This window comes from Cicer arietinum, chromosome 2 (genome assembly GCF_000331145.2).
Source record: "Cicer arietinum cultivar CDC Frontier isolate Library 1 chromosome 2, Cicar.CDCFrontier_v2.0, whole genome shotgun sequence".
NCBI classification, from domain to species: Eukaryota; Viridiplantae; Streptophyta; class Magnoliopsida; order Fabales; family Fabaceae; genus Cicer; species Cicer arietinum.
The window spans coordinates 17,750,554-17,767,723 of NC_021161.2; the positions used below are offsets into that span (position 1 = coordinate 17,750,554).

Sequence of the window (17,170 nt, forward strand, 5' to 3'; positions counted from 1 at the left end):
AGCTCAGCCTACAAAACAAAATGAAATTTTCAAAAATTAAAATTGTGGGTTGCCTCCAACGCAGCGCTTGTTTATGGTCCTTAGCTTGACTTTCATTTTGTGAATCTTAAGTTGGAGATCGAAGAATAAGACTTGCCCCTTTCTCTATTGGATTCCTAACTACATAATGCTTCAACCTTTGATCGTTCACAATGAAAACTCCAGTGGCCTCACTCTAGATTTCTACAGCTCCAAACAAGAAAACCTTACGAGTTTGAAATGACCTGAACTACTCCGAACGAAGTTTACCCGGAAACAACTTCAATCGTGAATTGAAAAGTAATACGAAGTCACCTTCTTTGAATTCTCTTATTTTTATGTGTTTATCATGCCACTTCTTGGTTCTTTCCTTGTAGAGTTTAACATTCTCATAAGCACCTAACCTCAACTCATCAAGCTCACTGAGTTGGAGCTTCCTTTTTTCACAAGCAGCCGTCAAATCAAAGTTAAGGATTTTTATTGCCCAGTATGCTTCATGTTCGAGCTCAACTAAGAGGTGACAAGACTTTCTATAGACCAACGTGTAAGGAGTCATACATATGGGAGTCTTGTATGTTGTGCAGTAGGCTCAAAGTGCATCATCTAGCTTTACGGACCAGTCCTTCCTTGACATAGAGACAGTTATCTCGAGAATTATCTTATTCTCCCTATTTGAAACTTCTACCTATCCACTAGTTTGAGGGTGATATGATATGGCAATTTTTTTCTTCAGTCCATACTTTTTAGCAGGCCTTCAAACGGTTTAGCTATGAAATGAGAGCCTCCATCACTAACCACCATCCTTGGCACACCAAACCTGGGAAAATATTACCTTTTTGAAGAGCTTAATCACTACCTTAGCATCATTTGTTGGGTCAGCGACAACTTCAATCCACTTGGACACGTAATCCATTGCTACAAGGATGTATTGATTTCCAAGAGACGATGGAAAGGGTTCCATAAAGTCAACTCCCCAAACATTGAAGATTTCAACTTCGAGGATATTGTTCAAAGGCATTTTATTTTTTTTGTATATGTTTCTGGTACGCTGGCCATGATTTGATTCTCTTGTCCTCAATGTAAAAAGTAAAATAGTGATGAAAGGGGTAGGAAAGCTCACAAGATTATAGTGGTGGTGGAAAGTTGACTTGTGCACATATTACGGTCATAATGGTCATTAATGCCAGACAATAATCCTTGTTGTCTTCTCATGTTTTCTGCATTTTTCTTGTTTTAGCTCAGCCTACAAAACAAAAAGAAATTTTGAAAAATTAAAACTGTGGGTTGCCTACCACGCAGCGCTTGTTTATGGTCCTTAGCTTGACCTTCATTTTGTGAATCTTAAGTTGGAGATCGAAGAATAAGACTTACCCATTTCTCTATTGGATTCTCAACTACATAATGTTTCAACCTTTGATCGTTCACAGTGAAAACTCCAGTGGCCTCACTCCAGATTTCTGCGGCTCCAAACAGGAACACCTTACGGATTTGAAATGGCCCGGACCACTCCGAATGAAGTTTACCAGGAAAGAACTTCAATTGTGAATTGAAAAGTAATACGAAGTCACCTTCGTTGAATTATCTTCTTGTTATGTGTTTATCATGCCACTTCTTGGTTCTTTCCTTGTAGAGTTTAGCATTCTTATAAGCATTTAACCTTAACTCATCAAGCTCATTGAGTTGGAGCTTCCTTTTTTCACCAACAACCTTCAAATCAAAGTTAAGGATTTTTATTGCCCAGTATGCTTCATGTTCGAGCTCAACTAGGAGGTGATAAGACTTTCCATAGATCAACTTGTAAGGAGTCATACCAATAGGAGTCTTCTATGTTGTATAGTAGGCTCAAAGTGCATCATCTAGCTTTACGGACTAGTCCTTCCTTGACGTAGAGACAATTTTCTCGAGAATGCTCTTATTCTACCTATTTGAAACTTCTACCTATCCGCTAGTTTGAGGGTGATATGATATGGAAATTTTGTGCTTCACTCCACACTTTTTTAGCAGGCCTTTAAGTTGTTTAGCTGTGAAATGAGAGCATCCATCACTAATCACCATCCTTGGCACACCAAACTTGGGAAATATTACCTTTTTGAAGAGCTTATTCACTACTTTAGCATCATTTGTTGGGGCAGTGACAACTTCATTCCACTTTGACACATAATCCACTGCTACAAGGATGTATTGATTTCCAAGAGACGATAGAAAGGGTCCTATAAAATCAACTCCCCAAACATTGAAGATTTCAACTTCGAGGATATTGTTCAAAGGCATTTCATTTTTATTTTTTTGTATATGTTTCCGATACGCTGGCATTGATCACATTGAAGCACAAATCGATGCATGTCTTTGAAAAGATTATGGGCCAATAGAAACCTACTTGAAGTATCTTTGCTGCAGTTTTTGAGGAACTAGTACTTCCACCGTATGCGGAGGAATGATAGTGAAACACGATGCTTTCCATTTCTTCCTTCGGGACACATCTTCTGAAAACTCCATCAACCTTTCTCTTAAAAAGCAGAGGTTCATCCCAATAATAGTGTTTAAGATGCCAATAATATTTTGTTGATAGTTCAAATCTGGGGGTCATACTCCAACTGCTAGGTAATTCACAAAATTAGCATAACATGGTGCTTCTATTTGTGCAAGAGCAAACAATTGATCTTCAGGAAATGAATCATCCAGCGGGAACTCATTTTCATTTTTTTTCATGCAGCCTTGAGAGATGATCGACCACCACATTTTCAATCCCCTTCTTGTCTCGAGTTTCTAGACCAAACTCTTGGAGAAGTAGTATCCATCAGACCAACCTCGACTTAGCATCTTGCTTGCTCAATAGATATTTAATGGTTGTATGGTATGTGTAGACAATTATCTTTGACCCCACCACGTAGGAACAAAACTTGTCAATGGAAAACACTACTGCCAATAGCTCTTTCTCGGTTGTGGCATAGTTAACTTGAGCTTCATCCAAAGTCCTACTGGCATAATAGATAGCATGAACTCTGGTCTTTTCTCTGCCCCAACACTACACCTACAACAAAGTCGCTAGCATCACACATGTTTTAAATGGAAGACTCCAATCAGGTGGTTGCATAATTGGGGCAGATATCAATGCTTCTTTTAACCTGCAAAATGACTCAAGACAAAATTCATCAAAGATAAAAGTTGCATCCTTTAGGAGTAGACTGGTTAGAGGCTTAGAAATCTTAGAAAAATCTTTAATGAATCGACGGTAAAATCCTACACGCCCCAAGAAACTTCTCACTTCTTTTACGGAGGTGGGAGGTGAAATTTTCTTTATTACCTTAATTTTTGCATTGTCTACGTCAATACCTTGCTCGGACACCAAATGTCTAAGAACAATTCCTTCTCTAACCATAAAGTGGCATTTCTCCCAATTTAACACAAGATTAACGTGTTCACACCTTTCAAGTACCTTTTCGAGATTGGCCAAACAATTATTAAAGCTAGATACATACACCGAAAAATCAGCCATGAATACTTCCATTATATTCTCAACAAAATATAAAAAATTGACACCATGCAACGTTGAAAGGTAGCAGGGGCATTGCACAAACCAAAAGACATTCTCCAATAAGCATAAGTGCCATAAGGACAAGTAAATGTGGTTTTCTCTTGGTCGCTGGGATGAATAGGAATTTGAAAGAAAAAAAAAACAGAATAGCCATCCAAATAGCAAAAATGTGAATGCTTTGCTAACCTTTTTAACATTTGGTCAATAAAGGGGAGAGGAAAGTGATCTTTATAAGTTGCTTTGTTCAGTTTTCTGTAATCTATATACATCCTCCACCTCGTAACTGTCCTAGTTGCAATGGATTAATTATTTTCATTTTTAACAATAGTGATACCCCATTTTTTGGAACTACTTGAATGGGACTAACCCATTTGTTGTCACAGATAGGGTAAATTACCCTGACATCTAGGAGCTTAAGTACCTCTGTTTTCACAACTTCTTTCATGTTAGGATTTAACCTCCTTTAATGCTCAATAGAGGGTTTATAGTCCTCTTCATGTAGTATCCTATGCATGCAAATTGATGGATTAATTCCCTTTAAGTCCTCAATAGTATACCTGATAGCTTTTCGATACATCTTGAGGACTCCAAGCAATTTTTCAGTTTTTTCACCATTTAATTCAACACTTACAATGATAGGCAATGTAAATTTTTTGCCAAGGAATTCATATTTGAGATTTAAGGGAAAAAGCTTAAGTTCTACCTGTGGAGCCTCTTTTGGGAGAGGTGCTGAATTTTCTTCTACTAATGCCTCAAAATTTTAGTTTGGAAGAGGAGGATTTTCATCCAACAAGTTAGCATATGTATTAGGTTCCTTTTCCAAGTCTTCATGAATTGTGCTTCCAATCAAGCATGCTTCTAGCCCATCTTGTGAGAGTAGTCCTAAAGGACATTCCTTAACACAATGATCAATTAAATCGACCCTGCAACAAGAATCTTCAAGAGAAAGACTTTTCATAAGATTAGACAAATTAAATTCAATCTTTTTATCACCCACATTGAAAACAAACTTCCCATGTTTCACATCAATAAAAACTCCTATTGTGGCTAGAAAAGGTCTCCAAAGAAGAATTGGGACTTGAAAGTCCTCTTCCATTTCCAACACTATAAAATCAATCGGTATAAACAATTGTCCTACTTTGATAGGAACATCCACTAATACTCCCACTGGATACTTGATAGATCGACCAGCTAGCTGTAAGGAAATGTTTGTGGGCTTTAACTTACCCACATCAATCTTCTTACAAACTTACAAAGGCATGAGGCTTACACTAGCCCCAAGATCACACAAAGCACGTTCAAAACTCATATCACCAATAACACAAGGAATAGAAAAACTTCCAGGGTCTTTAAGTTTGGAAGGCAATTTATTTTGAATTATGGCACTATATTTCTCAGTTAAAGCAATTGTCTCATTGTCGTCAAGTTTTCTTTTGTTTGACAAAATTTCTTTAAAAAATTTAGCATATGACGCCATTTGAGACAGTAGGCACATAAGGTTTTTATTTTTCCTCATCTACCCTCTCACTTGATGGTTGGGTTCTTTCATCTCATCCCTAACATTCACTTCCACGTCATTACCCTTGGGTTCCTCTAATTGTTTTCCATTTATTAAGGTGACATCATTTAATTGTCCTTTGGGGTTAGGTTCAGGCTTCCCCGAGAATACACCAGGAGATCTAGAGGATGAAACAACTTGTTGAGCCACTTGGGTGAATTTTGTTTCCAACATTTTATTGTGTGTGGCCATGAAATCTACCTTAGATACTAACTGCCGAAGTGCTTCATTCAATGGTTGGTTTTGATTTTTAAACTCCTCATTTTGTGTAGTTTGAGTCAACACAAAATTTTCCAACAAATTTTCTAAGCTAGACTTTTGGGGTTGTTGAAAGACCTTAATCCTTGGAAATTGGGAGGTTTAACCATTGGTTGGGGGATGGGATTAAGGGGAGGATTTTTGTAGGAAAAATTTGGATGATCCCTCCACCTTTGATTATAAGTATTTGAAAAAGGGTCCCCTTTTTGTGGATTGTTAAGATAATTATGTTGCTCATTACTCACCCCACCATTAACAGACATTATTACTTGGCATTCAACAACCACATGACCAATAATACCACAAATTTCACAAGGAGAAACATTTGGTGTGACATCATTTACATTCAATTTTTCAAAATTTTGAAACAATGCATCTACCTTAGAAGCAATATGATCTAATGCATCAACTTCATACCTGCCTCCTTTCTTCTGAGATCGATCACTTGACCATTGGTAATGGTTATGTGCCATGTCTTCAGTTAGAGCATAGGCTTCTTCTATGTTCTTGTTCATCAATGCTCCTCCCGCAGCAGCGTCTACCGTCATTCTGGTAGTGTGTGAGAGTCCATTGTAGAATGTATGGACGATTAGCCATCTTTCCAGCCCATGATGAGGGAAAAATCTCAACATCTCTTTGAAGCGCTCCCAAGCTTCATAGAGCGATTATCCTTCCTTTTGAGAAAAACTTGTGATTTGATTTCTCAATTGTGTAGTTTTGCTTGGTGGAAAATATCTAGCAAGGAATGCTTGCTTTAACCGATCCCATGTGGTAATGGATTCAGAAGGAAATTAATGTAGCCAAGCTCTAGCTCTATCCCTTCAAGAAAAAGGGAAAAGTCTTAGTCTAATGGTGTCACTAGTCACTCCATTCATTTTCAAAGTATCAAATTACTCTAAAAAGAATAGACAAATGGAGGTTTGGATCATCCGTTGGAGTACTGGAAAATTGGTTTTGTTGTACCATAGATAGCAACGAAGGTTTTAATTCAAAATGGTTAGCCTCTACCATTGAACGCGCAATACTCGAATGCAGTACCGTAGTATTTGGAGAGGAATAATCTTTCAAGGTTCTATTTTCAGCCATTTTTAAATCTTTTTCTTGTTCATAAATGGTTTGCTCTCTTCTTCTCCTATGGAAAATTTTTTCTATCTCGGGTATTGGTTCGACAAGTGTCCCTAGACTTCGGATTCTTCACATTCAAAGATAGAAAAATCAGTAAAAGACATGAAATATGTTAGTCTATTCGGTATAGAAAAAGAGAATTAATATAAAAAATAAAGTCCCCGACAACGACGCCAAAAACTTGATAGGACCGCAAGTGCACGTTATTATCGCATAGTAAAAATTATCGTTCCCACGAGGACTTTGTTATGAATACTAGTGTCTCTTTACTTTTATGATTAGCTAAAATAGTAAATGTTGATAATGATTTTTGGTTTAAAATTCACAATAAAAATAAAGCCTTGGGATTGTAATTTTCACAATGATGAATACAACAAAGTTAACCTTCTCTGAGTTATTGGTGTTAAACTCTTAAAAATCAGATAAATAATTGCAACTAATGCTTTCTTTCAAAGAACAAAACTGTATTTTAAACTAATAACCAACATGTTTTCATGATTGATGTATTACCAAAATCCTTTAAGAGAATATATCTTTTAATGATTTCAAAAGAACCACAATCTATTTTCATGATTTGATTTTCTTGTCCAATCTTAGGGGTCAGATATAAAATTTACCTTTCGGTATATTATTTGATATCTAAATATGAATATGATTCTTACTAAGATTGGATTAAAAGATCAACACCCATGACAATATGAAATAGAAATTGTTAAAGATCCAACATTGGAAATCCTACAATCCCAAGACAAGGAAGATCTACTCACATATGATCATAGTAGAATCAAAGCTTAAATATAAAAATATTGGAAATATAAAATAACAGAATAAAAAATAACAAAACCAAATAGAAAATTGAATATTATTGAAACTATAAAATTTCTAAGAGAAATAAAAAAATAAAAGAAAGAGTAGTAAGAGATTGTGTGTAGGAGTATGTGTCTCTAAAATTGAGTATTTTGGTTCTTTTTATAGTCCTATGTGCTTTAATGAGCTTTAATTACAAGAAACCATCATAATTTCATAGAAGGAAAACGGTTTAGCAGAAAATGGGTCATTTATGGCCATAATGGTCATTACTGTTAGGCAGTAATAGATGCAACAGCAGAAAATGAACACATTATGACCATAATGGTCATTACTGCTAGATAGTAATCCTTGCTAACTTGAATTGGCAAATTCTTATTTATTTATTTATTTTTTCGTTCATCCAATATGGCTATAACGACTATTATGGCAAGACAATAATGTTTGTCAGAACTTGAGTTTCTTTTATTTTCTTGATCATGATGCATCACTTGACTTCAAGGCTATTTTGCTCCAAAAATCTTCACTTATTCATTTACTTCTCCTTACAATTAAAACAAGACAAAAATTTAGTAAAAAAGAACTAAAATCAAATTAAAAACATCAAATTACCTATGAAATAAAATTATAAAAATAGATAAATTCTTGCTTATCAATCATCATGTCTATTTTCCTTTTCACCCAAAGCATTCAACAATGTTTGATTCATTCCATTGTAGAGTATTTGTACTAGGGTGAGTAGAGTTTGATGGAGTGTTTTTCCCTTTTCCGATTGTAGTAGCTAAAAATTATTGAATCAATATGAGTAACCTAATAAAAATTATTAACACATACCATTGATTAATACACATGTTTACAACAACACAATCATGTTCATGTAATTTTTCCAAAAACAAACATAACACAAGCTTTGTAATACATTCTACACATGTAGTCACATTAAACAAATACAAGGCATGTTAGGAATACAAACGACATTATTTATGTTATCATATCAGATAGACATTCCACATTCCGAGAGCAACATTGTCGTTTAAAAGTGATCTTAGTCTATAGTCTTCATCATGTTGTCGTGGTTAGGGTCTATCAATCTCTTGTTGAAGCAACTCGTGATCTACTTCAGTAAAGTATCATCAGCATCAACACCCATTAGAAATTTATGCAATATACAACAAGCAAGTACAATTTATGTCATGACTTCAAATGAGTAAAAGGGTTCAGTGCCACTATATATAATTGGAAATGTTTTCCTTAGTACTCCAAAATATCTCTCAAAAACATTTTGTAGTAAAGCATGGCGATGGTTGAACAACTCTTTAAGATTTTGTGGGTCTCGAGTATAATATTCCTTCAAGTGATAACGAACACCTTTATATGGGGTATGCATCTCACATTTTAGCATAAATCCCGCATCCCCAAGATAATATTTTCCTACAAAATTTTAATGTACATTATGCGTCGATATTATTTTTTTGACTACTGACCTTTATGGTGTAACCAATTAACATTTTCCTACAAAGAAAATTAATAGACTGCCAACCATTAGGAATTTTTAATGGGTTTTCCCTACTAAAAGCATATTTCAAAATTCTAGAGTTAGATGTTGTGCCTTCCTACATGGGTAAAACATATGTGAATTTCATTTCAAAGTTACATGCAGCCAAGACATTTTGTGTAGGGTAGTCTTCAACAAAATTGAAGGGCTTCAACTCTAGGTACTTTCACTCGAATATGTGTACCATCAATAGCTCCAATACAATCTTTTTATTGAATAAGATATTAGATTTGTGATAAAATGACGTCACAATTTGTGAGGATAAACAAATCAAGATGAATTGACGGCATAAAAATACGTTAAAAAAAGGATAGAATCTTTTATTATTGTGGAGGTACATCTCTACTTGAAGGTTGGACAATGAAATCATCTTCTAACGAAATGTTTGGACATAAAACATTGTGGAAGTGGCAACTAACAGTCTCACCAGAACAATGGAAGAAGAATGACATAATACATGTTTTTGACATTATGACCAATGATGTGTAGGAACTTAGCAACTTGTTCTTCAAATGTAGAGCGTATAATATCTTTCACAAAACCAATCCCTCTAAACTTATGGTACACAACAACATAAATACCTCAAGCCCCATTCGTATGATGTCTTGACATTTTTCTGTATGTACTAATTATCTCATTAAATTGTGACGCCCACGCTCCCATTAATGAATTTCGTGGCAAACTGGACTATGTGTGCAATGTGACATTATTTGAAGCATATGTAATGCATGAACATTATAACATAGCAGGACTACAGAACAAAGATGTTGTTGTCTATCTAATCCTTGACGAAAATGACTAAAACTTTGCTTCCTAAGATTAGTCAATTTTTTACTTTGGACTGCATTTCCTTTATACCGTTAAATGCTTCACCAAACTTGTCTTCTTGATTAGTAAAAGACTCCGTATCATAGAATGTAAATGTTAACCTTCGATGAATATACCTTTAGTAAGTCAATAGGTTCTAAAATAGTTTCCAATACACAATGATAGTATTTGTTACACTAACTATCAATTTCAGCAATTTGTGAGATAATTTGGATAAAACATTTAGGGTTCAATATATTTTTAATACCTTACAAAATTATGACGGTTTAAATTTAGTCCTAAAAAAAATTATTCACTTTTAGTTTTTATTTTGATTTTATAAATACTTTTTTATGGACTAAAATGTCTCAATTTTTACAAAAGAAACTTTTCAAAAAAGGACTAAAAGTAAATAAAAAAGTAATAGAAATTAAAAAGTTAAGAATTTTTTTATAAGGACTAAATTTAAATTTTAAAGAGATTAAAAATGCATTTAACCCAAACATTTAACTATAATTTTTTTTCACAAAAAGATATGAATATATCCACCACAACCCACATGAAAAATTAATTAAATTCTTAATGTTTTTTACTCAAGTAATTTCATTCTTATAAGATTTGTTCATACCACCACCAGATTATTATTATGGTACATGAATAATACATTATTGAAGCGAATAGAAGCAAATGATTAAGTTTTAGAAAATATTTTATCGTCTCACAAATCAAAATATTGAGTTAATTAATTTCATATGTTTTTCCAATCATTAAAATAAAATGGAATACACATCAAATGATTCACAAGGAAGGTGAAAGCAAACAAAAATTGCAACTGAACAACAATAGTCATATAAGAAGGAAGGAGAAGGATAATACTTTGTAAGCAACTTGTTGGAAAAACACACGTTTTCTTACTGTTTTTCAATTCCAAAACAGTGAACTACACATGAAACTAAAATCAAAAGACTTTCATATATGTTTTTAACCCCAATAAAAATAAAAATATTAAAAGTAAGATAGAACTATGACACTACGCCAAAAATGACATTTAACAGCGCCCCTTTTACAGTGCTTGCTAAACACAAGCGCTGTTGTAAATATATTTTAAAAATAACGGAGCCTTTTACAGCGCTTTTGTTGACAAGCGCTGTAAAACAAGCGTTGTTGTAGGTCATATAACGTTTGCGCATAACGTTATAAGGCTTTTACAGCGTTTGTCAAAAAAGCGCTGTAAAATGAAGTGCTTTCGCGTATCAGTTACAGCGCTTTCAAATATTTGAACTACCTAATACAGCACTTTTTTCACAAGCGCTGTAAAATACATGCGCTTTCATTGAATTTAACTACCTATTACAGCGTTTTTTTCACAAGCGTTGTAAACTACATCTTTCAAATAATTATATACGTTGGAAACCCTCATATCCTCTACATCTTTCAAATAATTATATACGTTGGGAACCCTAATATCCTCTACGTACTGTGCGGCCATCTACGTTGTCTCAGGTATTTTTTACACATGATCTGTTATGTTTTGTTATATATATATTAAATCTACTAAACATTGTTATATATATATTAAATCTCTTCTACACATGATCTGTTATGTTTTGAAATAGTCAAAAATTGTCAAAAACTCATACCACATGATCTGTTCTGTTTTGAAATTGTTAGTTGATATTGGTTTCTTTTTGAAACTTGTTGATATGTTTTGAAAGCTTATTATTTTTGTTACTGCATTTATATAGGTGGTATAATATGGATAGGAAATGGATTTCAGCCAATCGATTGTCAAAAGAGTATGAAATTGGAGTGAAGGAGTTTGTTGAGTTTGCAGTGAAGAATGCAAAAGATCCAAATAGAGTAGTTTGTCCTTGTTTAAAATGTTGTTTTTGAAAACGTGTTAGAGAAGATGAATTAGAAGGACATCTAGTATGTAATGGAATTGATCAAAGCTACACATGTTGGATAAGACATGGTGAGAAAAAAAAAAAGGAAACATTAATTTTGAGAATAGTTCGACATATGCTTCAACTGACTTCGATACAGATACATATGAGCCGGACCGAGTTGATGAGATTGCAAAAGCAGTTGAAGAAGATCTTCGAGATTGTCCTAAAATGTTTGAAAGTTTGTTGAGTGATGCAGAGAAAGAATTATATAATGGTTGTACTAAATTCACAAGACTGTCAGCGATATTAAAGTTGTACAACTTAAAAGCGAGTAATGGATGGTCTGATAAAAGCTTTACAGAATTATTAACACTCATAAAAGATATGTTGCCAGATGATAATGAACTTCCCAGTCGAACCTACGAGGCTAAACGGATTTTGTGTTCTATTGGAATGAGTTACGAAAGGATTCATGCGTGTCCTAACGATTGCATTTTATTTCGAAACGAATATGAACTACTTAAGGCGTGTCCAAAATGCAATGTCTCTCGATATAAGAAGAAAGAATCTACTCCAGCAAAAGTCGTGTGGTATTTTCCTATAATACCAAGATTTAGGCGCATGTATCGCAGTGAAGAAGATTCAAAACACTTGACATGGCATGCAGATGAAAGAATTAGAGATGGAATGTTTCGACACCCTGCAGATTCCCCACAATGGGCAAAAATTGATCACGAGTATCCTGAATTCGGGATAGAGTCAAGAAATCTAAGACTTGCACTTTCTACTGATGGAATGAATCCACATGGTCTTCAAAGCATCTCACATAGCACGTGGCCTGTGATTTTGGTAATATATAACCTACCTCCATGGTTATGTATGAAGCGTAAGTTTATGATGTTGTCTCTGTTAATTTCTGGACCCAAACAACCGGGGAATGATATCGACGTATACTTGACTCCTCTAATCGAAGATTTAAAAAGTATGTGGGAGACAAGTGTGGAAGTTTATGATGGGTATAGGAAAAAGTGTTTCAATTTGAGGGCTATGTTGTTCGGCACAATTAATGATTTTCCAGCATATGGTAATTTATCAGGATATAGCATTAAAGGTCAGTGTGCATGTCCTATATGTGAAGAGAGTACAAATTGGATGCGGTTGAAACATTGTAAGAAGAATGTGTTTCTTGGACATCGTAGATTTTTACCTTATAGTCATCAGTATCGTGGGTGGAGAAATGCATTCAATGGAAAATCAGAGGAAGGTAAAGCTCCTTTAGCACCGACTGGATATCAAATACTTGAAAAAGTACAAGGTTTGACCAATAAATTTGGCAAACCTTTTGCGGGAGAGCTGGTGAAAACTGGGTGGAAGAAAAAGTCAATTTTCTTTGAATTGCCATATTGGAAGTCATTGTATGTAAGACATTTCCTCGATGTGATGCATATTGAAAAAAATGTATTTGAAAGTGTTATTGGTACGTTACTCAATGTTCCAGGAAAGTCTAAAGATGGCGTCAATGCAAGATTGGACTTGGTCGATATGGGAATAAGAAATGAACTGGCTCCAGTAAAGAAAGGAAATCGCACATATCTACCTCCAGCCGCTCATACTCTATCTAGAAAGGAAAAAATTGTTTTATGTAAATTTCTACACGAAGTTAAAGTTCCAGAAGGATACTCTTCGAACATTAAAAATTTGGTTTGTATGAAAGACCTCAAGTTAAAAGGTTTGAAGACCCATGATTGTCATATTATAATGGAGCATTTGCTACCAATAGGTATACGTTCCATTTTACCTGAAAAAGTTCGACTAGCCTTAACTAGATTATGTTTCTTCTTCAGGGAAATTTGTAGTAAAGTGATCGACCCTCAGAAATTACCGACATTGCAGAGGGAAATTGTTGTTACTTTGTGTGAGCTTGAAATGTATTTCCCACCATCGTTTTTTGATATAATGGTTCACCTTACTGTTCATCTGGTTAAGGAGACACAACTTTGTGGGCCAGCTTATATGAGATGGATGTATCCGATAGAACGATATATGAAAATATTAAAAGGGTACGTAAAAAGTAGAAGTCGACCAGAAGGTTGTATTGCTGAACGATACATTGTTGAAGAGGCTGCTGAATTTTGTACTGAATATCTGTCCAATGTTGAATCCATAGGGCTTCCCATGTCTCGTCATTCGGGAAGACTATCAGGAGAAGGGATAACTGGAAGGAGACTACTGACTATATCAAGGACAGAATGGGAGCAGGCACAATTGTATGTTCTGCACAATGATGATGAGGTTCAACCGTATGTTACAATACACATTGATCAGTTATCTCGTTTGAACATGAATAGGAATCAAAATTGGATAACTCGAGAGCACAATCGAAGTTTTGTAACATGGTTAAAAAATCACATAATGTCAAAATTTGATATAGACCCCGGATCAATTTCAAATAGATTGAGGTGGCTAGCAAATGGTCCGAGCTTACATGTCTTTTCTTACACTGGTTATGTTATTAACGGCTACACATTTTATACCAAAGAACAAGATGATCAGACCACTATGCAAAATAGTGGAGTCACTCTCGTAGCTGAAGCGATGCATGTCTCAAGTGCAAAAGACAAAAACCCAATATATGCAAATCTATCATATTTTGGGGTTATCGAGCGCATATGGGAGTTAGACTACACAATGTTTCGTGTTCCCATATTTGGTTGCAAGTGGGTCGATAATAATAATGGCGTTCGGATTGATGAGTCAGGATTCTTGCTTGTCGATTTTAATAGGGTGGGATACAAAGACGAGCCTTTTATTTTAGCGTCGCAAGCTCAACAAGTGTTTTATGTCACTGATCCTTCTAATGATAAATGGTCTGTTGTCCTATCGACCAATAAAATAAGTGATGATAACAATAATGATGAAGATGTTGGTAATGATCTTTTATTTGCAACATCACAACAACCACATGAAATTGATTCAACTGATGATGGTTTATATCTTAGAGATGATCATGATGAGGGAATTTGGATTAATCCATCGTTTCGTATTGTAAATGGACAAACAAATGTGAATGTCACCAGGAAAAGAAGAAGGGCATCTTAATGTATATATATGTTTAATTGTTTTATATAAGCTATGCATGTAATCTGAACTGTGTTATTGTAAATATGCATGTAATCTGAATTGAGTGTTTTATACTAAGTTCTGATTAATTTATTTTCTGATTAATTTATTTTCTGCTTATATTTAGCTTGATTTGAGTGTTTTATACCAAGTTCATGTAACAATGAGTGTTTTATATTTAGCTTGATTTACATGAACTGAACTGAATATAAATTAGTAATTTACATGAACTGAACTGAACTGAATAGAGAGATTCTCTTTTGCTCAGTGCATATATATATATAGATTCTTCAGAATACTCATTTCTAATAATTCATCATCTCCTAAAGTATTGTGATAAAGACAATGATAACAATATTTTTAATCCAATAAACAATGATAAAAATGTTTTTAATGTCATCCCAACCCAAATAAACCAAACACAAAAATAAAATAAAGAGACATTTTACAGCGCTTATCTTAAAAAGCGCTGTAAAAGATCCTTTTAAAAATAAAATAATGAGTGTTTTATACCTTTTACAGCGCTTTTCACACAAAGCGCTGTAAACGACTCTTTTGAAAGTGAGTAAAAAAGACATTTTACAGCGCTTATTTGACAAAGCGCTGTAAAAAAGCTTTAAAAATAATATTCATCAGACACCTAATTTCTTCAAACACCTTGTACGCATCATGGGAATCCAAAAAACATCAGACACAAACCCATTTCTTCAAACACCTTGTACGCATCATGGGAATCCAAAAAACATCAGACACAAACCCATTTCTTCAAACACCTTGTACGCATCATGGGAATCCCCAAAAACACCAGACACAAACCCATTTTTCGCAACATGGCAATGATCCTGAATACCAATTAAGTTTCGATTTAAGAAGGAAAGAGAATGTAAAGAGATAAAAAGGGTGTTGAGGTGGAGATTGAATTGTGAAAGAGTAAGCTTTGATGTTTGTGAAGAAGATGCATAAAAGGAGAAGAGTTTGGTGAAGAGGAAGGGATTTTTGTGGTGACCAGTTACTACTATGTGGGTTTTGCATGCATGTTGAGCTTGTTTAAAAAATAACATAACATAACAAAACACAAAAACAATAAGGCCTTTTACAGCGCTTATTTGGAAAAAGCGCTGTAAAAGAGCCTTTTAAAATTAACATAAAGAGACATTTTAGAGCGCTTATGTGGAAAAGCGCTGTAAAAGGCTTTAAAAAACATTCATATAACATAATAACACACGGAGGTCTTTTACAGCGCTTATTTGGGAAAAGCGCTGTAAAAGAGCCTCTTAAAATTAACATAAAGAGACATTTTAGAGCGCTTATGTGTAAAAGCGCTGTAAAAGGCATTCAAATAACATAATAACACACGGAGGTCTTTTACAGCGCTTATTTGAAAAAAGCGCTGTAAAAGAGCCTTTTAAAAATTTAACTAAAGAAGCCTTTTAGAGCGCTTATGTGTGAAAGCGCTGTAAAAGGCATTCATATAACATAATAACACACGGAGGTCTTTTACAGCGCTTATTTGAAAAAAGCGCTGTAAAAGAGCCTTTTAAAAATTTAACTAAAGAAGCCTTTTAGAGCGCTTATGTGTGAAAGCGCTGTAAAAGGCATTCATATAACATAATAACACACGGAGGTCTTTTACAGCGCTTATTTGAAAAAAGCGCTGTAAAAGGCATTCAAATAACATAATAACACACGGAGGTCTTTTACAGCGCTTATTTGAAAAAAGCGCTGTAAAAGGCATTCAAATAACATAATAACACACGGAGGTCTTTTACAGCGCTTATTTGAAAAAAGCGCTGTAAAAGAGCCTTTTAAAAATTTAACTAAAGAAGCCTTTTAGAGCGCTTTACAAAATAAGCGCTGTAAAAGGCTTATAAAAAGCGCTGTAAAAGTGTTACGTATATATAACAGTTACCTCTTCAGTTTCCTCTTCATTACGTAACCTTCATCTCAACCTTCATTTCTTCTCTTCTTTTGCAAACCCTATCATCCCGTCCTTTACGAACCTTATTTCCACGATCATCTCCTTCATTTCGAACCTTATTTCCATCCAAGATCATCTCTCCCATTTCACACAATATATTTTCATTGAAATACGTAACCCTCATTACGTATTTCTTCAAACCGTATTTCTGTGAACCATATTTCTGTGAACTTTCTGCAAACCCTCTTTTCTTTGCATTTCGTCTTTCTTCGAACCATCATTATTCAGGTATTGATGTTATTAAATTTTTGTAATCATTAGAATGCATGTTGAGCTTTTTTAAGATATACTGATACATGTTGAGTTTGTTTATAATAATGCATGATCCATGTTGAGCTTGTTGATGTTATACTAAAGTGCATGTTGAACTTGTTGTAGTTAAATGGATACAAACAAAGATTTAGAAGTTCAAAATGAAGAAGTTGGCACCTCTAAGACTTACGAAAAAGAAGTCAAACGTGGTGCAACTATCATGCAAAGGGTGATTAAAGCACGGAGCAGTGGCATTAAATTTGAGGTA

The 17,170-nt window shown here is 34.4% G+C and overlaps 2 protein-coding genes and 1 non-coding gene across 3 annotated transcripts; 1 reads left to right on the forward strand and 2 right to left on the reverse strand.

Moving 5' to 3' along the window:
- Window positions 1–268: 268 nt before the first annotated feature.
- LOC140919376 (uncharacterized) lies at window positions 269–574 on the reverse strand. Its single transcript, XM_073365384.1, has one exon. The coding sequence runs from the start codon at window positions 572–574 to the stop codon at window positions 269–271; it is 306 nt and encodes a 101-aa protein (XP_073221485.1).
- A 3,739-nt stretch (window positions 575–4,313) lies between these two features.
- LOC101504681 (uncharacterized) lies at window positions 4,314–5,030 on the reverse strand. The gene is made up of 2 exons (XM_012719842.1): window positions 4,824–5,030; window positions 4,314–4,748 (listed from the first exon to the last, which is right to left on the reverse strand). The coding sequence occupies exons 1-2, from the start codon at window positions 5,028–5,030 to the stop codon at window positions 4,314–4,316; spliced, it is 642 nt and encodes a 213-aa protein (XP_012575296.1).
- Window positions 5,031–5,972: 942 nt separating this feature from the next.
- LOC113784321 (small nucleolar RNA R71) lies at window positions 5,973–6,078 on the forward strand. Its single transcript, XR_003470356.1, has one exon. It is a non-coding gene; the product is annotated as a small nucleolar RNA R71 (small nucleolar RNA).
- The last annotated feature ends 11,092 nt before the right edge of the window (window positions 6,079–17,170 follow it).

Bases quoted from the DNA above. Each gene is read 5' to 3' on its own strand.
- LOC101504681 (XM_012719842.1), bottom strand. From the start codon at position 5,030: ATGGCGTCATATGCTAAATTTTTTAAAGAAATTTTGTCAAACAAAAGA. The intron at 4,749-4,823 runs GTAAGCCTCATG...ATTTCCTTACAG, and splicing joins TGTGTGATCTTGGGGCTAGT to CTAGCTGGTCGATCTATCAA.
- LOC140919376 (XM_073365384.1), bottom strand. From the start codon at position 574: ATGACTCCTTACACGTTGGTCTATAGAAAGTCTTGTCACCTCTTAGTT.